General features: G+C 48.8%; 1 protein-coding gene across 6 annotated transcripts in view; it reads right to left on the reverse strand.

Moving 5' to 3' along the window:
- kif21a (kinesin family member 21A) overlaps positions 1-22,643 on the reverse strand; it is a 56,357-nt gene that overhangs the window by 13,808 nt on the left and 19,906 nt on the right. For 5 of the 6 annotated variants that reach the window (XM_030365232.1, XM_030365234.1, XM_030365229.1 and 2 more), the window contains exons 2-22: positions 21,384-21,606; positions 16,433-16,615; positions 14,077-14,217; positions 13,290-13,433; positions 12,422-12,592; positions 11,785-11,900; positions 11,240-11,435; positions 10,488-10,677; positions 10,011-10,077; positions 9,306-9,506; positions 7,513-7,609; positions 6,787-6,901; positions 5,987-6,175; positions 5,259-5,458; positions 4,926-5,033; positions 3,654-3,722; positions 3,227-3,369; positions 2,623-2,767; positions 1,744-1,947; positions 1,204-1,305; positions 775-940 (exon numbers count right to left, since the gene is read on the reverse strand). In XM_030365232.1, coding sequence (XP_030221092.1) covers positions 775-940; positions 1,204-1,305; positions 1,744-1,947; positions 2,623-2,767; positions 3,227-3,369; positions 3,654-3,722; positions 4,926-5,033; positions 5,259-5,458; positions 5,987-6,175; positions 6,787-6,901; positions 7,513-7,609; positions 9,306-9,506; positions 10,011-10,077; positions 10,488-10,677; positions 11,240-11,435; positions 11,785-11,900; positions 12,422-12,592; positions 13,290-13,433; positions 14,077-14,217; positions 16,433-16,615; positions 21,384-21,606 — 3,170 coding nt within the window. The remainder of the gene's footprint in view (positions 1-774; positions 941-1,203; positions 1,306-1,743; positions 1,948-2,622; positions 2,768-3,226; positions 3,370-3,653; positions 3,723-4,925; positions 5,034-5,258; positions 5,459-5,986; positions 6,176-6,786; positions 6,902-7,512; positions 7,610-9,305; positions 9,507-10,010; positions 10,078-10,487; positions 10,678-11,239; positions 11,436-11,784; positions 11,901-12,421; positions 12,593-13,289; positions 13,434-14,076; positions 14,218-16,432; positions 16,616-21,383; positions 21,607-22,643) is intronic. The other variant, XM_030365230.1, reaches the window with a different exon arrangement.

Here is a 22,643-nt window from a genome sequence, read left to right on the forward strand (position 1 = left end):
GAACTTTACCACTAATCGACTCAGTTCTACCTCACCTCTAGTTCTTCTAGAGGGGCTGAGCTCACAGAAACAGGTTGTTTCTGTTCGTTCTAGTGGGGCTGAGCCAACCAAACCAGGTTGATTCTCGTCAGGGTGTATTCAGGGATGTTCAGTCCAGCTTCTGTTCAGTAGAGCGTCACAATAGGCAGGAAACAACTCAAACACATGCATGGGGGCCGACACCAGACCCAGGTTCTGAAAGGTTACATTTTTATTAAATTCTCAGAAACGTGGGCCCGGTCAGGACCACTCGCTGGTTAAACTTCTAGTCCAGAACCCTTTCAGACCCTGGGTGTGGTGGAGGTCAGGGATTGGTTTAGACTTCTAAGACAAGACACACAACACAACACAACACACAACACAAACAACACAACACTCAACACACAATACACACAAAACGGTGTACTTTTTTCAGGAGTGGGGTTCAGGAGGATTGAATGACGATAACAAAGATTTTACCTTTAAAGAGTACTTTTCAAGGCAGGCAATGCTCCTGACCTATAGAGTGTGTGTGTGTGTTTGTGTGTGTGTGTGTGTGTTCGTGCGTGTGTGCGTATTAGTGTGTGTGTTTGCATGTGATTGTGTGTTCATGTGTGCGTGTTTGCTGGTGCGTTTGTGTGCGTGTTTGCGTCTGTGTCTGTGTGTGTCTGTGTGTGTGTTTGTGTGTGCGTGTTTGCGTGCGTGTTCGTGTCTGTGTCTGTGTGTGTGTGTGTGTGTTCGTGTGCCTCCTCTCACCCTGCAGGGCGTTCCCCAGCAGCGCGTCCAGCTCAGGGTTGACCTCGGCCTTCTCCTTCAGCATGTGGAACAGCAGCTGGTTCTGGGTGGCGCTGGTGATCTCCGTCTGCTTCAGACGCCCCTCCATCACCTTCACCTGGGACTCCTTCTGGGCCGCCTGCAGACCCTGAGGACACACACACACACACACACACACACACACACACACACACACACACACACACACACACACACACACACACACACACACACACACACACACACACACACACACACACACACGTTAGGGACTGCAGCCCCTCAGCTCCAAGAACGTCAACACCAAACCAATATTAATAGTGAGATATACTTATAGTGAGAGAGACCAATAGTGAGACGTACTTTACTAAAAGTGAGATACGCGAGTGAGACTGATCGGCATGGTGGTACCTTGTTGATGACCATGGACATGAAGTGATCCAGTAGGAAGCGGGATTCTGTCAGCGTGCACGAGCCAATCACGGCCGAGACGTCCGCCGTGTCTCCCTCCTCCTGGAGACCAGAGACACACGTAACGGATTAAGAAGTTTATAGTTTGCAGTTGTAGTTTAGTTTAACGTTGTGACCCAAGCAGGAGGAAATTAATTTTTTTAAAAGTGATCGAAGAACTGATTGCTTATGAGCCTCGGCAGAGATTACACCATCTAACAGCCCATTGAGGGAATGGAACTCCCTACCCATGTTAGCCGCCTCCATCTGCATGATGTAGTCGATGTTTGTCATATATCCTCTATCTATGTAATATTAATTATATTACCCAGAACTCCCTCCTCCCGTCCTCCTGACCATAGCCTCCATCACCTACACGATCCGTCTTTAATTAACTACAATACCCAGAACTCCCTCCTCCCGTCCTCCTGACCATAGCCTCCATCACCTACACGATCCGTCTTTAATTAACTACATTACCCAGAACCCCCTGCTCCTGACCTTAGCCTCCTCCATCTGCATGATGTTGGCCTGGCAGTCGGCGATGCTGTCGTTGATGTAGTCGATGTTCGCCCCCAGGGCGTCGACCTCCTCGTTCAGTGGCGCCGCCGCCGCTGCCGCCCGCTCCACCTCCGGACCCTCCCTCGACAGACGCTCCCGCTTCCGGATCACCTTCTCCTTGCGCTTGGTCAGCTCCTCCCGTTGCTACGGAGACCAGAGGGGCGGAGACAGGGGGTGAGGACCGGACGGGTCTGAGTGGCGGCCAGGTCCGGTCTCGTATCGACCGGTCGGACGGAGATGGAAGATGAGTTTAAGAGATTAGCGGTGGAGCTAGTGCGGCAGAGCGCTGCAGTGACAGCAGAGTGTATCGACCTCGGGGATACTACTCTTGCTGCGTATACACGCTGAATCAAGGTTACATACAATGTAGGTCGCACTTAATGTACACACCTATTGTATGTTGTACGTACTGGCACTTAATGTACGCACTTATTGTATGTTGTACGTCCTTGCACATCCTTACTACACCGACTGATATATTGTTCCTCTTTCTTCTGACAAAGTGACTTATGGAAGTCGCTTTTGATAAAAATGTCTTCCACAAGCCCTGAATGTAAATGTACAACAATGACACATCATCAGATTGTGTTTATGTACAAAATGGTTGGCGAGAAAAAACACATTTACCATCTCTGCTTTTACTGATCACTAACAGAACCAACAAAGAGTTTATTATAAAGCCTTACCGGCTACCTAATTAATGCCTGGTCCTGACAAACCCTATTCTCTGCAGCCTCCCTGTTTCAGCTAGCGTCAGCAGCGATGGGCATCGCGATTGAATTCAGCCTTGTCGGCAGCGCTGGGCTGCGCTGCGTTTACCTTGAGCAGGCGGTTCATGTCGGCCTCCATGTTGGAGATGGTCATCCTCTGCATGATGACGTCAGAGATGCGGCGCTCCAAGGACTGCCATTTTACCCGGGCCACTCTGGTGGAGTACAGGCCCGTCATGCGCCGGTACGAAGACCTGAACATCGTGAATGTAGCGTTAGCAAGGGTAACTCAGTAAGCTAGCCCCTAACCCGTCATCAAGAGGAACTACATCCCGTGATCATTAACGTTAATGAGGTTAACTAGTTATGATCCCACGTCGACGCAACGCAAGGGGGTTTATGGACCTATTAGTCCTTAAGGACCCTCCTTGCGTCCACAGCATGTGCCTGATGTGCGCCTCCAAATAATTGTAACCTTGCGTCGAGGCAAAGCAGCAGCAAGGGCTGTGATTGGTCCGCTGGCTAAAACCCGACAGAGAGCCAAAACAGCTTCACGACTGTGTTGAAGCGTCAGCGTGGTCCTTGCGTTACGTCGACGTGGAACCATAACTGAGCCCTGAAGTTAGCTCGTCTGTCGCCGGTCAACATTAACGTTAGCACGGTTCTTAAGTTTGTCCCAGTTACCAACAATGCAACCACAACACTCAACCTACCTGGTGCCGTTTGGAGCAGCGTTGCCCGGGGCGTACATGCGTCCAGAGGGAGGTCTGTAGGGGTCCTGGCTGGGGTCAGAGGTTGTGACCTTCCTGATGACCTTTCCAGACGTGGGCCGGGCCTGTCGCCTCAGAGCCGTGACCTGGAGACCAAGACACCCCCCCGTTGCAGAACGATCGGTGATTGTGTTGAAACTTACGAGAATGCCCACGGCGTTGTGCTAGCACGCGGTCGCTGCTCACTAGGGATCGTCAGTCTTAGCCGATTGCCGAGACGGGCTGACGATTCTCTTGCGTCGATATTTGGAGCTGATAATTATTTTGCTCCCTCAATTTACAGCATAAAAATTACACAATGAGGATAACAAATGTTACCCGTCTCAATGTAAAAAAGGAACATTTATATCGGCCGATCGCTACTGCTCACCTCCTCAGTCTTCCTCCTTAGGATCAGCTCCTGCTGCCTCTTCTGGGCCTCCAGCAGCTTGAGTTGGTGCTGCAGGCGGACAGCAGAAGGAGTTCAGTGGATCATACGTGGTGGCAGCATATAGCCTAACAACCGTCTGAGTGCGGCGGAGATCTTTGTTGTTAATTCCTGCTTATGTTGACCCACCAGCTTGAGTTCAACAACCTCCATATTAGAACCGTTTGTTAGAACCATGTGCTAGAAGTTACCATGAGTAAGAACCAAGGAACCATGTCTGAAGGCCAATTTCCACCAGAACCGTCACGGAAGTGTCACGGCAGTAAAACAGTCGCCGAAAATAATATAAACCATCATAGTCAATGTAGGCTGTTCCACTGGATACGGTCACGGCCCGGAACCGACCCCAAACCGGCACTACGTTTACGATACTTGCCTCTTCTATTTTTGAAGGTTGACCTTCGCAGCCTTGTCTCAGAACACTTCTACAGCCAATCAGTTTTGCATTTGCTCATGAATATTCATGGCCTCAAATCGACCCCTATGCAATTCACAGGGTATTGTAATATTACACAGTCTATCTATGGTATCAATAGCTAATCAGTGGCAAAGAAGAAATAAAAGTCTGCGTTGATGCCTCGTCTATTCTCTAATCGCAAGTCCTGTGTCGCAAGCGGACCGTGACGTTGCCCTGACATCTAGAAATCATACCGTATTTAATAGGTTATAATATTAGAAACATGAGTTAGAACTGTGTGTTACAACCATGGAACAGTATGTTGGAACCATGGAACAGTGTGCTGGAACCATGGAACAGTGTGCTGGAACCATGGAACAGTGTGCTGGAACCATGGAACAGTGTGCTGGAACCATGGAACAGTGTGTTAGAACCATGGAACAGTGTGTTAGAACCATGGAACAGTGTGTTGGAACCATGGAACAGTGTGTTGGAACCATGGAACAGTGTGCTGGAGCCATGGAACAGTGTGCTGGAACCATGGAACAGTGTGTTGGAACCATGGAACAGTGTGTTACAACCATGGAACAGTGTGCTGGTACCATGGAACAGTGTGTTGGAACCATGGAACAGTGTGTTGGAACCATGGAACAGTGTGTTGGAACCATGGAACAGTGTGTTGGAACCATGGAACAGTGTGTTAGAACCATGGAACAGTGTGCTGGAACCATGGAACAGTGTGCTGGAACCATGGAACAGTGTGTTAGAACCATGGAACAGTGTGTTAGAACCATGGACGTGTGTCAGGAGAACGTTACCTCCTGCTTGCGCTGGTCTTTCTTCAGGGAGGCGATTTCCCGGTTCCTGCGAGACTCGTTCATTCGGTTCTTCTCCTGCTGCTCCTTCATCTGCTTCATCAGCCTGACCTGCACCAATCAGAGACAAGGTTAGAAAGACCTGCACCAATCAGACACAAGGTTAGAAAGACATGCACCAATCACAGACAAGGTAAGGGAAGACACACCTGCACCTATCAGAGACAAGGTAATTGAAGACAGGCTTGTCCAATCACAGTCAAGATACCGCTTGGTCACTTGACAAGTGACCGATCAATGATCACTAATCGCTAATCACTGATACCGAGGACCCACCTTGGTCTTCTTCATCTCGGCCACGTCCAGGGTCAGTTTCTTCATCTGCTTCTCGTACTGCGACTGGTTCTTCAGCAGGCGGGCGTGCTCCTTCTGAGCCGTCTGCAGCTTCTGCAGCTCCTTGTTCATCACGCTCAGCCTCTTCTCGTACTCCAGCTTGATCTTGCGGGCCTTGTCCTCCGTGCCGCTCTCCACCGAGCCTGCAGGGGGCGACACCAGCCATGAGTCCCGGCTCGCTCACCTTCACCTGGGGTCAGTGGAAGAGCCTCGGACCACAGGGGTCTACAGATGCTCACTATTACTATCATTATTATTGAGTGAGGTAGGAGATTTGGGGGGTCTTTGCTAAACAGGATGTCTACAGGCTGCGAAGCCAGGGGCAGGGGCGGGGCCAGGTGTTTGTCAGTCACATGGTACAGCAAACCTCTCTGCTCGTTTGGGGTGGAGGGACGGAGGGAAGGAGGGGAGAGGGAGGGAGGGAGGAGAGAAGGAAGGGCGGAGAGGAGGTAGGGAAGGAGGAAAGAAGGAAGGGATGAGAGTAGGAAGGGGGGGGAGGATGGAAGGAAGGGAGGGAGGGGAGAGAATTAAGGGAGGCAGGAGAGAAGGGAGGGAGGGAGGAGAGAAGGGAGGGAGGGAGGAGAGAAGGAAGAGAGGGAGGGAAGTTTGTTCCCTGTGCACACAGGCAGAGGAGGCGGTGTGTGACGGCACCAGGAGCCGGATCTCCTCACCCATGTTGTGCAGCACGCGGTCCCTCTCCAGCTGGGTGTCCCTGATCTTGCTCTGCAGCATCATGAGCTTCTGCTCGTACTGCTGCTTCAGCGTGTGCAGCCGCCGCTGGCTGTTCTCCAGCTCGTCGATCAGCTTCTGCTTGATGGCGATCTCACATGTGATGTTGGCCAGGTCCGCCTGGAAGTTCTCTGAGGGACGACACAACGCCATCACCAATCAAACGTGGGCCTGATCTTCCAAGCGGCCGCCTTAGTTCCACCTAGCAACCATCCTGGTTCCACCTAGCAACCATCTTGGTTCCACCTAGCGGCCATCTTGGTCCCATCTTGGTTCTAAGAGCTAGCTGGGAGTTGAACCAAGATGGCTGCCAGGTCTTAATGCATATGATCCCTTACATCTCTGCACTCTTGCGCCCTACATAAAGTACAGCAGGTAAACCTAACGTTAATTTGCCCTTGTATGCTTAGTTCATCTCCCCTCCCTCCCTCTCTACCTTCTGTCCTTCCTCCCTTCTTTCTCTCCCCTCTCCCTTCCTTCCCGCCTCCCTCCCTTCCTTCTCTCCTCCCTTTCATCTATTCTCTCCTCCCTCCCTCTCTATCCTTCCTCCCTCCCTTCTCTCCTCCCTCCCTTCCTTCTCTCTTCCCTCCCTCCCTTCCTTCTCTCCTCCCTGCCTTCCTTCTCTCCTCCCTCCCTCCAACCCAACTGAACAGTGAGATTCAAAGCACTCCCATGTTGATTCCTGTGTGTTACTTAAGTTGGTCAATAGACTGTAGTTCTGAGGATCAGCTCGATCTATTACCTTTCTCATCCGACTCCGAGTCAGAGTCGTCCGAGCTCTCCTCCACGTCCATCTCCTCCTCATCCTCCTCCTCGTCCTCCTCTCCTTCCTCGTGGTCGCTGCCCTCCTGGGGTTCCTGGGAGCAGAGCAGACGACTCGCGCTCAAGACGACCTCAAACTGCTCCCGTCTGAACCAACATCTAACCCCATGTGTAGAGCGAGAGACGCTACGAGGAGACTACGTTAGGCTGGTGTTTAATCCGGGTAGTCTAGTCTAGTGGGGGCTAGGGGGTTGGATTCCCTAACAGAAGGTTCTTGTGTCCATCCCCAGCGTGTGAAGTCTACCCGTTTGCCTCCTAGTCCCGTGAGAGACGAAGACGGAGGGAATTTTAGGAGCAAAATAAAGTGTGGTAGAAAACGAAAGTCTTGTTCGTCTTCTTTTTTTACTTGGTTCATAGCAGACGTTCCACGCTAATAGAGTGAAGCTTGCATTACCTGAAGGATAATGTGTGTGTTGTGAAGCTAATGCTATGGCACCTTGGAATTCAATGCTAATGCTAATGGAAGCGGGTACGAAACTACGAACATTGAAAAGTGTCTCACTGCGCAGGTCTAACTCCGAGAAGGAATGTCGAAAGGAGAAAAAGCCTGAATCCTGTATCATAAAAAGTATACAATGACAACGAGGATATATCCTAATTTACAAGCTGCTCCAACTACTGAGGAAAACTGGTCTGTCAATCATACCATCTCTGCCTCCTCGTTGGCCCTCTCCGGCCCCTCCTTCTCCGCCCCCTCCGCCCCCTTGTCCTGGTCGTTGTCTGGAAGCTCCTCCTTCACAGCGCTGAGGGACACACAACGAGAGTCAGGGTCATTATCACACACATGTGCACGCACACACACACACACGACAAAGACACAACGCAGTGGTGAGCTTAATGGAACTAGGCAGTGTGGTGTTAGGACACAAATTACACACACACACACACACACACACACACACACACACACACACACACACACACACACACACACACACACACACACACACACACACACACACACACACACACACACACACACAGCTCCTGTGAGCCCACTCTGTCCTCAGTGAGCAGGACTAAGTGTGTTCTTTTGAATCATCCAACCGAACAAATCAATAAGCAAATAAAAGTCTGTGAGCCGGTGAAGCAAACTGAAGGTAGTCATCAAACCAGGGACCATCTTCACAGCCTACTGCCTCAGACGGCTCTCTTTATAACACATAGTGTGATAACGACACAGGATAGCTGCACTGACGCCGCGTAGGACGGTGCGTTTCCAGATCAGTTCGCCTCTTTCTCATCCCAGATGGTTAAGTACAGTTAATGGAAGAATAGATCAGCAACCAACTCGATCTAGAGAGAGCGGGCGGCCATTAGAGTGGACGTTTTACTGGAACACGACCAACGCACAACGAACTAGGCTCTAAGATGGCGCATGGACTCCAGGACTCGATGTGCAATGCGTGATTGTATTATGGAAGAAATGCAAAGATTTTGTTAATCCTTAGTGGTGGATGTTCAGAAGATGGCTTAATAACTGTTTAACCTACTATAAGCTGACTAGCTTACCAATAGCTATCTAATCCGTAGCTGTTCACTAGCTAACTAGTACTAGCTACCCATTAGCTACGTCTCACTCCCGGTGTGGCAACTACCTCCAACCGAAACGTATAAAGAAAACCATTCTCTGAACAAAACGAAGAGGTAGCCAAAGCAACTAAAGAGGTGAGCGATGGGAACAGCAGCAGTGGCAGGAAGTGGACCAACAAACCTGGGACCCCCCACCTCCTCCAGCACCTCCTCCCCCCCCTGCTGCTCGCGCTCCTCCAGCAGGAGCTGGAGTCTTCAGGGAGGGGGGCAAAGGTCACAGGAGAGCGGAGGTATAGGGAGGGAGGAGGAGGATGGATGGGAGGGAGGGAGAGAGGGAGGGAGGGAAGGATGGAAGATAAGATTGTTTGGAAGATGGATGGAAGGGAGGGGAGAGAGAGGGAGGATATATGGGAGAGAGGGAGGATGGATGTGAGGGAGGGAGGGAGGGAGGGAGGGAGGGAGGGAGGGAGGGAGGGAGGGAGGGAGGGAGGTAGGAGGCAGGGACGGGTGGGAGAATGAATAGAGGGGGATAGGTCAAAAACGTTGAAATATAAAACCTTTCAGAAGGAAGAACGGACAGACCCAAGAGCAGGAGATTTAAACAAACAGTCTCCCACCTGCAGCCTCCCGTCCGAGCCTCCAGTCAGAGCTCCTCATGGACGGGACGGATGGCATGAGCCATTGGACCACGACGGCTCTGCAGCTGTACTGGCTGGAGCAAGCACCTAGCGCTACGACACCCATCTCTATGAAGCCTAGCGCTAACCCCCTAGCACTACTGCACCTAGCGCAACTGCAGCTAGCGCTACAACCCTAGCGCTACGCCCCTAGAGCTACGACCCCTAGCGCCACCGCTACACCTCTGGAAGACTGAGGCGGGCGAAGGTGAGGCTACGATGGCCTTACCTCCTCTTCTTCTTGCGCTCCCGTTTCTTCAGCTTCTCCAGGTCCTTCTTGGCCAGCTCAATGACGTCCGAGGTCTCCTTCTCGGGGGCCATGGAGGAGAAGGGCCCCCCGGGGCCCCCGTACAGGGACTGGCGGGTGGAGGCCCGGGACAGGTTCTTACGGAGGCTCTCGTTGATGGCCTCGCTCTCCAGCAGCTTGGCTCTGAGCAGAACAGGAGTAAGAGATATTAATAATAATGAAATAAATCAAAGGCCTGTTTAATTAAGTGTGCACCCATGTTTTTATTACACAATATGAAAGGAGTCTTCTGACTTTGAGCCAAACCATACAGATCTTGATCTGCCCTCCCTTCCTTCTCTCCTCCCTCTCTTCCTTCTCTCAATCCTCCCTTCCTTATTTTCCTTCTCCTTTCCTTCTCTTCTCCCTCCCTTCCTTCCTCCTCTCCCTTTCATCTCTCTTTCCTCCTTCCCTTCCCTCCTTCACTCCTCCACCTAGCGCTAACAGGTTTAACCCTCTCATGGACCAGCTCCAGAGGACTGATAATGTTTCCCTGAGGTCCCATCCTAACACAGAGGTAAACCCGGGTTCACCCCCTCATCGACTAGCTTTTGAGGACTGCTGATGTTAAGGCCTAGCGCTACAACACCTAGCGCTAACAGGGTTCAACGCCTCATGGACCAGCCCCCGAGGACTGTGTGTGTTTACCTGAGGTCTTCGATCTCCTTGATGTAACCGTGGATCATGTTGCCGATCTCCTCGCTGCCTCCCTCCCCTGGGGGATGAGACACAGGAACACCATGAGATTCATCACAATATTAGCATTAACGTTATGTAATCTACTTGGCTTGACCATAACACTTTCCCTGAATAGAATTGTGTCAGACTGCGCCGTTATAATAATAGAACACTTTAGACTTATCTTAAAGCTTTGTCTTTATTAGGTTTTATGTGTTTTTTGCATTGTCATTACTAAACCCATTGTGGATATTGTGTTATTAATTTTTTTTTACTTCCTGCAGCAACACCTGAATTTCCCATCTGGAATTGATAAAGAGAATCTGATCTCATCGTCAAGTGTGTGACGGTGACCCTGAGGTCTTGACCCGACCTCTGACCCTAGAGTCATGACCCCGGTGACCTCTGACCCTGGGGTCGTGACCCCGGTGACCTCTGACTCCTCACCTGCCCGGCTGAGCGCCTGGTTGGCCTGGTCGCTGAGGACCTGGGTGAGGCGTGCCCGCTGGGCGTCGATGGTCTCCTGCATGGCCTTGACGCGGAGCCGCAGGTTCCCGCTCTCCGTCTGCAGCATGGCGTTCTCGTGGAACATGTCGCTGAAGCTCTCCACGCCGTCCTCCCCCGCCAAGCGCTTCCCCTGGGGGAGGAGGGGGGAGGGAGGGGGGAGGTCAGTCAAATCTGTCATAATTTGATTGTAACTGCAAACATCATTCCTAATTGCTAACAGGCAAGCCCTAAAGAAATGCTGGTGCTGCTGCTAACATGATAGCCCTACTGCTAACCTGCTAACATGCTAACCCTAATGCTAACCGGCTAATCCTACCGCTGACTTGTTGACATGCTACTGATCACAATCTAGCCCTACTGCTAACATGCTCAAACTACTAGCACTACTGCTAACATGCTAACCCTAGTGCTAACATGCTCAAACTACTAACACTACTGCTAACATGCTAACCCTATTGCTAACCTGTTAACATGCTAACCCTACTGCTAACATGTTAACCCTACTGCTAATCTGCCAACATGCTAGCCCTACTGCTAAGATGCTAACTCTACTGCTAACATGCTAACTATACTGCTAACCCTATGCTAACATGCTAACCGTACTACTGACTTTTTAACATGCTACTGCTATCATGCCAACTCTACTGCCACCACCCTAATTCTACAGCTAGCATGCTAACAGCGCTGCTCACCGTCTTGTACTCCATGAGCTCGATCTGCAGCCGGGCGATCTCGGTTCTCAGGACGCTGATCTGCTGGCTGGCGCGGTCCTGGTTCACCACCACCTTGTTCTTGATGTTGCGCGCCCGGTTGGCGTACTTCAGTGAGTTCAGAGTCTCCATGAAGTCCCGGTCGGACGGGCTGATGCAGGCGATCATCACCGTTTGGCTGAGGGAGAGGAGACCAGGGGGGTGAGGCAGGGCTGAGGGGTTTGACGTTCAGAGACATACGCGTTCAGGGGCAGTTTTCTTTTCTTCCATTTTTTCTTCTAAAGTATTTTAACTAAGTGAACACCTGCAGTAGAGGTTGGCTGTAGTGAACATCTGCAGTAGATATAGTGAAAGTCTGCAGTAGATGTGAGCTGTAGTGAACATCTGCAGTAGATATAATGAACGTCTGCAGTAGATGTGAGCTGTAGTGAACATCTACAGGAGGTGTGAGCTATAGTAAACATCTATAGTAGATGTGAGCTGTAGTGAACGTCTGCAGGAGGTGTGAGCTGTAGTGAACACCCCACCTGTTGCCCCCTAGGGAGTCCTGCAGCAGTCTGGTGAGCTTGGAGTCTCTGTACGGGACGTGGGACGACCGCTTGCTACGGTCTCCCAAGGCGCTGATCACGTTCCCCAAGGCCAGCTGGGAACACACAGTCACACATTAATTGCAATAATGTAGGACAACTGTAATTACTTTCTCCCTCAACCGTCTGTAGGGTGTCTAGTCATTTTTGAATGGCGCTATATTACTTTATTGTGCGATCATTATTGTGTTTGGAATTATTTTGAAATTCATCCAAAATTGTATGTATTTGCAGATACAAAACCTCACCACTAGATGGCGGTGCACCTCCAGAAAAATAATGGGTCAATGAGGCAGTAGAAGATCTCAGGGTTAGAGCTCAGGGTTTAGGGTTAGGGGCAAGGGTTATGGCTGGTTTTAAGTTTAGGACTCAAGGTAAGTGAACAGGGTTAAGGTTAGAGGTTGAGGGTTATGGTTAGGCATTAAGGTAAGGACTCAGGGTTGGTGTACAGGGTTAATGTTAAGGGTTGAGGACGTTAATCTAAGGGTGCCTGCGGACCTCACGAGTCCACAGGTGATGAGGTTAGCGAACAGAGTTAAGAATAAGGGTTAAGGCTGTTGATCTTAGGGTCCCTCACCAGTCCACAGTTGATGGAGATGCCCTCCTTGGCGCGCTCCCCCGTCGCCCCGGTTCTCTTGAGTCTCTCCGACCCGGCCAGGTCCACGAAGTGGAACTTGGCTGTCAGGGTTTCAAACTCGTCGATCTCCGAGTTGCCGTTGGAAACCCTGTTGTCCGTCTCTCCATCCTGCTGATGGACAGAAATACGGAAGAGACGAACGATGATTCCATCACGCAGAAGACATCTTATTATTTTAATGATTTTAAAACGTGGGCTGTACTCAATGCTGTGACTTTCCAATCTGGGATTAATAAAGTAATAAAGTACATTTAACTTTAACCTTTCACACAGGCGGTTGTGTCCACTTCATGCTAGCAGTAGCAAAAAGCTACTTTACGCTGTGAGATGCTGCATCTACTTTCCTGGACTTTTCTTCTACCAAATGTAATGGTGGATTGCAGCTCATTTTGCTAATCTCTCTTTAAAAGCGTGTTCCCCCACAAATTCTTTGCAACAAAATATGATCATTTAAAAAGTTATACATTTTGAATTGCTGGGCAAATAGTTTTGCATACATCTGCCCACTCTTAGGTATCAGGTTAGCGGAAAAAGGTATCAGGGATTTCTTTGTCAACCACCTCTCACTTTACACAAACTATTTCCGAGCCTTATCTTGAGCAGAGCTATTGAGACAGAAATATGTTCCTTGTGTGTCACTAAACCCCCTGGAGTGTGCATGTGAATGAGAGTGCATGTGAACGAGAGCGCAAGTGAGCGAACGCTCATGTGCATGTGAATGAGAGTGCATGTGAATTTCCGTGCATGTGTATGAGAGTGCATGTGAATTCGTGTAGATGTGAATGAGAGTGCACGTGAGGTCACTCACGACGTCGGCGTCGGGGTCGGGGGCGCACACGCGCACTTGGCAGAGGTGGATGGTGAAGATGGCGTGGGAGCGCGAGCTCTGCACGTTCATCTGGGTGCTGGCGGTGGTCCGGGAGAGGGCCCCCAGCTTCAGGCACTGCATCATCTGGGGGGGGGGGGGGGGGATACGAGTCTGATCAGACACAGGCTGATGGCGACGCAGTACATTAGTATAATATACTATTATGTGCTGGTGGTGGTCTGGGAGAGATCCAGCTTCAGGTATTGCGTCATCTAGGGGGGGGTATTGTATGATATTATTACTATATTATCAGCACATGTTGAGCCACTCTTTGTTCGATAGTTTTCATCAATGCATTCACATGAATGAAACATGAATATATCTTGTCAACTATTGTTTGTTATGTAACTGCTTTGGGGTTTGTGTGTAGCATTGGTGCTAACTGCATTCACATTTAGATTCAGGGCGTTTAGCAGACGCCTTTAAAGTGACTCACAATAAGTACATTTTTCAGAAGAAAGAAACAACAAAAATTATCTGGCAGTACAGTAAGGCCAAGGACTGCACACACACAAACGTTTGTAAAAGCACGCACACACACGTATTAACACACGCATTTGTAAAAGCATACGCACACACATGTATTAACACACACACACACACATTTGGAAAAGCAAGCGTGCACAAACACACACACAAGTATTAACACAACCATTTATCAACACACACACACACACACACACACACACACACACACACACACACACACACAGGTATGCAGGCCCACCTCTTCCTCGGTGGCCACAGTGCGGGTGGTGACCCCCACGGTGTAGATGCCCCCCGCCGCGTCCTCGTGGATCTTGATGTGGGGCTTCTGCTTGGCGTCCCGGACAGAGTCAAACAGGTCCAGGACGTCCTCGTTGTAGAGCTGGGGTGACACAGGGGGTCAGGAGACACGCTTTGGAGGTGTGTGTGTGTGTGTGTGTGTGTGTGTGTGTGTGTGTGTGTGTGTGTGTGTGTGTGTGTGTGTGTGTGTGTGTGTGTGTGTGTGTGTGTGTGTGTGTATTTGTACGTGTACTTATGTGTGTCGATGTGTGTGTATTTGTACATGTGTTTATGTGTGTGGGTGTACATTTATTTGTGTATGTACGTGTGTGTGTGTGTGTGTGTGTGTGTGTGTGTGTGTGTGTGTGTGTGTGTGTGTGTGTGTGTGTGTACACCTCTGTTTGTGTGTGTACATGTGTGTGTACGTGTGTGTGCGTATGTGTGTATAAATAAAACGCATGACTGCATGTTTTCTTGAGGAAAACCTTCGCCAAATCAGAGTCATTACTGGATGTGAAATGTGTGCTTCACAGGCTAGAGCGCCAGGCAAAGGGCTAAAACTGTCAAAATATGTCACGTATTTGAATCTGCATAGCAAGGCTAAACGTTTGGCCGTCTCAGAGTTAATAACAGGGTACAACAAATAAAGAACAATAAAGAAACGAAAGAATGCAAGGTTTAAGAACCCTTCTTAACATGTGTCTTATGAACGGCTGCTCTCTGCCTGGGACTTAACTCACTGGATACACTACAGTGTAATCGGGTTACCCTTCATCAGAGAGGAGGATGAGGAAGGCAACGCCTGGCTCCTCCACACACAGACTTCAGAGCGGCCGCACAGCGCGATCCAGAAATGTGACTTACAATAATCCGAGCCCCTCGGTCATAAGACGGCTCGGAAAACACCCTGAGACTTTTAGAACCAGAGGAACCTGGGAACCAAAAGCATGTGGCTGACGACTAAGAGAAAGACTTAATCTGTGTGTAGAATGAAGAAGTTGTCCTCCTGAACTGTTAACATAGCGTGAGCTGAGCTCTGCCCTGGGATTCACTGCAAACAGTAATCCAACTCGGCCCGTTTAAAAATATAAGCACCGATAAAAATATTTAAATAAAGAGATGGCGTCAGACGCCAACTCTGCTGGCCAACGTCACCAAAGAGAGGTTAAGGGTGCTGCGGAAAAATCCATATCATCCAAAGCGTCTGACAGTGACTACTGTATGTTACGTTATAAGTGTCATGGAGAAGCAGGTTAGGGTATCTCTCAGGTAGAACGTGGGGGAGGTTAGGGTTGGAACCCAGACCCTTCTGGCTGGGGGTCCGACAGCCTAACCAGCACTAGACCACTAAGTTCCAACCCCTCTATGTTCAGATGATGGCGCTTGACGGACGAACACAACTGTTGCTTCACCGCCACCATGTTAACCTCCTCACCTCCACCCCTTACCAGACCCCCCCCCCCCCCTGCTGGGGCCCAGCTCCAACCCATGACAGCTGCCTGGGGGGTTGTGGGGTTACTTTTGTTAAAACAGTCTTCTCAAAGGCTGTGAGGAGGTGAGAACAGTATCAGGACTGACCTCTGACCTCGGAGATCTCTCTCACACTTAGTGCTACACCATGATCTCTCTCTCTCTCTCCCTCTCTCTCTCCCACCCTGTCCATTAGTCCACAGAGGGAAAGAGGTTGATTTACAGCAGATCAAATGATTATCATTTTGAGTAAAACAAAACACTGACATTTATTGTTGTTGCTACAGAAATTAAAACCTTTGCTTGCTTCTCTCTGTTTCAGATTATAACATTTGACTTGCAGAATAAACTTTGGGTTCTTGACCTCTCTGTAGATATGTTGCCATGTGTCTTTGATTAAAAAAATGTTTTTTTTTTGTTTTTTTTGAAAGGTCCCATATTACACCACCAGGTGTGATTGTGATTAGCCATTACAAGCCGTTTAGAAAATCGGCCTCTAGTGACATAACAAGTGGGCGTGTCCCCCTAGATGTATGACGGAAGATGAGCAACATTTGCTACAGTGTACTGGGTAGGCTGGTGGACTGATCTATCCAGCACACATCTAGGTGGACACGCCCACTTATGATGTCAGATGAGGCCGATTTTCCAAACGCCTTGTAACGGCTAATCCCACTCACGCCTGGTGCTATAATATGAGACCTTTCAATAACATTTTGAAGATGCATCCCTGCAACGCATCTCTCTATCTGCACACTGACAAGAAACCAGACCCACCGGCCACGGAGGGCTGAGAGCCAGGGTCAAGGGTCAGGCCTGGGGGCCAGGGGTCGGGGGTCAGGCCCTACCTCCAGGAACTGGGCGTTGATCTTGAACTCGGGTACGGGCCGGCCCTGGTCCTGGGCGGCCTGGCGGCGCTGGGCCACGCCCCGGTACAGGTGGTGCACGGCGCGGGGGATGATGCCCAGCTCCTCCTCCCCGATGTTGACGTCGAAGCCCGTCCCCATGGTGTACGTCTTCCCCGAGCCCGTCTGTGGGCCGCCGCCATGTTGGAGGACATCACCACGGTTACTAGTGTCATAACATGACTGACTATAACAGTTACTAGACCATTAACATGACTATTATAGGACTGACTATAACAGTTAGACTATTACCATGACTTACTATAACAGTTACTAGACCATTAACATGACTATTATAGGACTGACTATAACAGTTACTAGACCATTAACATGACTTACTATAACAGTTACTAGACTATTGCCATGACTTACTATAACAGTTACTAGACTATTAAAATGATTATTGTAGGATGTACTATAACAGTCACAGACCCCACATTTAAATGTTTACATTCATGGTGTTTAGCAGACGCTTTTATCCAAAGTGTCTTACAATAAGTACATGTGTCTAAGAAAGAGAAACAACAATATATCTCCGTCGGTAAGGTAAGGACGTTCATAGAACCAAGTGCCAAGCACTAACAATCACAGGTTAACCCATTCCCTGTACAGAACAAAGGTATCTAGGATAAGATGCAACAGGATAATATGACCTAAGTGCCAGGACGTACAAAATACAATAAGAGTGTACATTAAGTCCCTTGACTTAAGATAAGGGTCCCTTGATATCCCCTTATCTAGGACCGGCCCCGCCCTCTGGCCCCCCCGTCCCCAGACAGCTGGGACTCCGCCTCTCTTCCAGAACACTCTCTCTCTCCTCGCCCCCCGTCACTCCTCCTGACGCTCGAGGGATTTTAAACGTTTTAATGGAACATTCCGTTTACATTTTGCTATGTTTTTATTCCTGTGTTTTGTCTTCCCCATCTGGATGAGCAAGGGAAGGGAGTATCTATCTATTCATCCATCCGTCTGTCTATGTGAACACACACCCACACCCACACCCACACTCTCTCTCTCTCCCTCAAATAATTCAGACATGACACACATAACATTTGAATCCCAATCTCAAATAAAGAAAACAATAATAAAATCCCATCTCTGAACCCAAATGGGCGGAGGTCCCATGATGCATTGGGGCCGGGTCCAGAGATGATCTCTGCTAAACCAGCTGTGCTCCACCTCCCACCATGCGCTACATCTGCACCGCCCAGCAGGTCTGAAGTAGGCCAGCCGTGGAGGGCGGGGCACAGAGGATGTAGGTTAACCTGCCTTAAATATACCCCGCTAGCTCAGGAGCTACGTGCTACACTAGCACAAACCCAGAGCTTTATCAGAACAACAGCAGCGGCTGTGTTCCCCTCCCTCCCTCTCCCTCTCTCTCTCTCTCTCCCCCTTCCTCTCTCTCTCTCTCCCTTCCTCTCTCTCTCTCTCTCTCTCCCCCTTCCTCTCTCTCTCTCTCTCCCCCTTCCTCTCCCTCCCTTCCCCTCCCTCTCTCCCTGCGAACGCCAAGCACTGCGATCTCCGTTGTCAGGGCAACTCAGGCGGAGGAGGAGGGGGGGGGCAGAGCTTGCTTGTCTTTTCCATGTGCTAGACCTGACAGAGGGGGCTGGGAGGGAGGCAGGGGGGAGGCAAGGGGGAGGCTGGAGTGGGAGAGCATTCAGATAAGTGTACTAGGAATAAACTCGGCCCGCTCTGCGTGTTTGGGCCTGGCCCGTATCGGCGGACGACATGTTTTATGAGCGTGCGCTCTCAGTGGGTGCGCAGGAACCCATCTGAAACAGCCCTCATCAGAGGTCATGAACTGGTTCTTGTTATGATCCAGTGATCCCATCTGAACGTCGACCGGCTGTCAGGCTTGGCCACGGTGTCCCCGCAGAACTCAGACTGGACCCTGAATCCTCCCTAAAGGTGTGTTTGTTTAAGGGGTGGGTCGGTTCCACTGAGACCATACTAAAGCTCCTAGCCCAGAGAAATGCTTTCATCAATCTGAAAAACTAACCGGGTCAGTCGATCTAATCTCCTCTAGTCTCCTCCAAATCAGCCTATGAGCATTGTGTTTATAAGTACTTAAATGTATTTTATATGTATAAGTTATTACATTTATACATAAATATATGTATAGATACATTACACACATAGACACACACACACACACACACACACACACACACACACACACACACACACACACACACACACACACAGATAGTATTTATAAGTTCTTATATGAAATTATATATAGATACAGTATTTATGTGTACATATATATATATATATATATATCAGTGGAGGCTTCTCCATTGAGGAGAGGGAGGAAGATCCTCCCTAACATTGTTGAGAATAAAAAATTTAGATTGCCCCGACTATTGTAATGAATTAATGCCCTTAAATATGACTACTTTATTGCCTTTGAATATATAATGTTCGTTTCCCTGGGTAAAGGGACATTAGCACCCCCTATCGCCTATTGACAATTACTTCAGGGAGGAACGTCCTCCCTCCGCCGCCGTTAACTCCCATTCATTTTCCCGAAAGTACTGGCGGCCGGTGGATAACATGGGTTTCAATGGGAGAGAGGAGGAAAATCCTCCTCTGAGTGGGTGGGACCTTAAGGGGTCTGATTCGCGCAAAAATCTATCCATCTGCGCTATGAACCAATAAGCAGGATCCCTGGATGTTGAGCAGTGTTGCCAGATTGGTCCGATTTCCCACCCAATTGGGCTACTTTTAACCATGTTAGGCTGGAAAGATTATCATTGGGCGGGAAATCTGCCCAATCTGGCAACGCTGTCGATAACAAACCCGTTCTGCATTGCCGCGATGCTCAGTCTGAGAGACGCAGAGCAAGTGAAATCTGCGATAGCGAGATCCTAAATGCACAATGGAAACATTGGAAACGGAGGACATTGTTAACGTCTTATTACAAAAACCATTCCATTCATTCAGAAAGAGGTAGACCACTTCCCAAAATCAAGGTCATCAGAAGTAATGGCAACGTCAGTGTTGTGAGTGCTACATGGTTTGCTAGGTACGCATGACTTACTGGTAGCATTACAAGCAATTGTAACTGAAAATTAACATAGCTAAATAACTTTAGCTATGTAAAAATAGGCCCAATAATAGGCCCAGATTTTTTTATTTACTTTTACAAATCAACAGTAGGCCTGATTAGACTAATATGCTTTGCATCCTTTCCTTCTCAAATTACAGTGATGCCACTGGTGGCTTTGTAGACATTTTGTTCACATAACTCCCTCCCTGCTATTTTGTAGTTCACCAAAACACCCTGAAACAACTTGAGTCTCACATTCTTATGCCACCATACACCAACAGTGCAAGCAGGCCAATGGCAACCAAGCGCGCAGTCCTTCCTCCCTCACTTTAAAAACCACCAGCCGCCACTGAGATATATATATATATATATATATATATATATATATATATATATATATATACACACACACACACACACACACACACACACACACACACACACACACACACACACACACAGTATTTATTAGTACTTCGTACACTAGTGTAAAAACTAGCCCCGGTTCCACTCAGTCCTTCTGAAGACGTTGTGTACCGTGATCAAACACGTACTTATCAGCCTGGTCCCTCCGCTCCAGGTGACCTCTGCCCTCTAGGATTAGGCCCCGTCAACCACTCGTGATTTAGCATAATGCTTCAGCCAAATACATCAGCAGGACGCAGTTATGGCGAGGATTAATATACAGACTGGAGCGGCTCTGTCAGGGGGTAACTCACGGTCAAACTCCAAAGCTCCTTCACCTCCTGTTAGCAGTGACCACGCCCACAATGCACACACACACACACACACACACACACACACACACACACACACACACACACACACACACACACACACACACACACACACACACACACACACACACACACACACACACACACACACACACACAGAAACACCCCTTGTCCTTCCAGCTACTAGAGAACATTAAACAGCGGGAATTTAGGAAGATCAGGTACAACATGGTTGAGCGAGAGAGAGCTAGAGAGAGAGAGCTAGAGAGAGCGAGAGCGAGTGAGATTAATACAGAGAGAGAGAGTGATACAGAGAGACTGAGAGAGAGATACAAAGAGATGGAGAGAGTGACAGAGAGAGAGAGCGACAGCGAGTCAATGAGACAGCGAGTAAGACAGACAGAGAGTTAAGTGCTGCCCAGGCCCCCAGGAACAGTGCATACTTCCGCAATCCACCAGTGCTCAGCGGCCAAGCCTGGTATTGCAGCTGTTTTAGCAGGCTGTGGACCCTTGATTCATGGAGTCCCAGAAGTAGTTATCCCCGTTCACTCCAATACAAGTGGGGAGCCGGAATATGTCTCCGCAAAAAAAATCTGGATATCAACCAAAGGCTCATAACTATCTTTATACCATGTACTAATAAATTGTACGTTTTCTCTTTTCAAAACGCCACCTCAAGCGTTTTATTTTATTTATGTATTTTATCGGAGTCGTAGTGAAACAAATGTTGTTTCGGCCCGGCATAATAATTGTTCAATAATAATTGTTGTCCAGATGGCAGGAGGATTGTAATTTAAAGATAACATATAGAGAATCATCAGGGGGGTTAGTAACTTATACTCCCATGGTCGGTAAACAATGCCACTGTGCTCGCTCAGACCTCTCACTTATGATGCTACAATGCTAACAATGCTAATTATTGAGAATATTTCTGCATCCGGCATGTCATGCACTAGGGCGTGGCAAGGCGCCCATGATGCGGAAGCCAATCTCTCCTAGATGTTCCCTTGTGCCATTGAGCAGTTTCATTGGAATGAATTTGTCCGCTGTCATGTTTTAGTCCGCTGTCCTTTCTATAATATGTCCATGAGTGAGTGCTGCCCACCTGTCCGTAGGCAAAGATGGTGGCGTTGTAGCCCTCAAAGCATCCCTCTATGAGCTTCTCGGTGCAGGCCTCGTAGATGGCGTCCTGCTGGGAGTCCATGTCGAAGACGTGGTCGTAGGTGAAGGCCTTGTCCTTCCCCAGGATCACCTGTGGCTCCCCGGGCATCACATAAGTACAGATGTGGCATCCCTCGATCTTCTCCCGGCCCAGCTGGGGCCGGATCCTGAAGCAAACAAAGGAAGAGCATCGTTAATACCCAGAATTAATACCATTATGTCATGATTATCATTAGTTAACGTGACCAGCTGGACAAGATGGCAGCATTGAATCCATAGTGCAACCCAGTATTGTCAATTTCATTATTTTATACTGTTGAGACGGGTTTTTTTGGTCACTCGGCGTCGTTAAGCTGTCTGTAAGAAGCCATGGCCAATTCAACTAAAAGAGCTCCGGTAACGAGAGGGAAATCTGAAATGGAGGCCCTGGCGGACGCGGTGCTAGAGAAGCAACGTGGCTACCTTGAGTCACGCTTCGATCAACTTCAAACGATGTGAAAGGGCACAGAGGACAAATCCAAACAGACTTGGTAGCACTAACTAAGAGTATTGGCACAGTTAAAGCAGAAATGGTAAAGATACAGCAGGTGACTCTACTCGCCAGAAATACCCGATTTATTTAGAAGAATTGAAAATGGCTGTATTTACAATGCAAAGGAATAAAGTTTTATGAATCGAGTTCTATGTTACATTCTGGAGCAAACTAGATCCACTACTCTTAGACATGATTAGAGCCTCTATAGATAAAGGCGTTTTCTCAAGAGATGTAAATATAGCTCTGATTTCATTACTATTAAAAAAAGACAAGGATTCAACAGTGTCAAGATTATAGGCCTCTCAGTTTGTTGAATTCCGATTTACGCAAAAGGTACTTGCCCGACGTATTCAGGACTATTTACCAGTTAAAAAGTTAAACAACCTTCACTCTGCCGCTAATTTTCTGAACAAAATTTTAAAGTTACCCAATTACCATAATCTTGCTTAAGTAAACCCACAGAATCTCCCTGCTGCGCGCGTGTGTGAGTGCGTGCGTGCGTGCGTGTGTGCGTGCGTGCGTGCGTGCGTGCGTGTGCGTGCATGCGTGTGTGTGTGTGCGTTTTGACATATTAGGGATGTATTATTTTGTTGTTTACACTGGCATGGGCTTGTAACCTTTGGCACATTTCTCTAGCTGTCTTTATTCTAATTTCTATTTTACTGTTTT

This window comes from Gadus morhua, chromosome 9 (genome assembly GCF_902167405.1).
Source record: "Gadus morhua chromosome 9, gadMor3.0, whole genome shotgun sequence".
NCBI classification, from domain to species: domain Eukaryota; kingdom Metazoa; phylum Chordata; class Actinopteri; order Gadiformes; family Gadidae; genus Gadus; species Gadus morhua.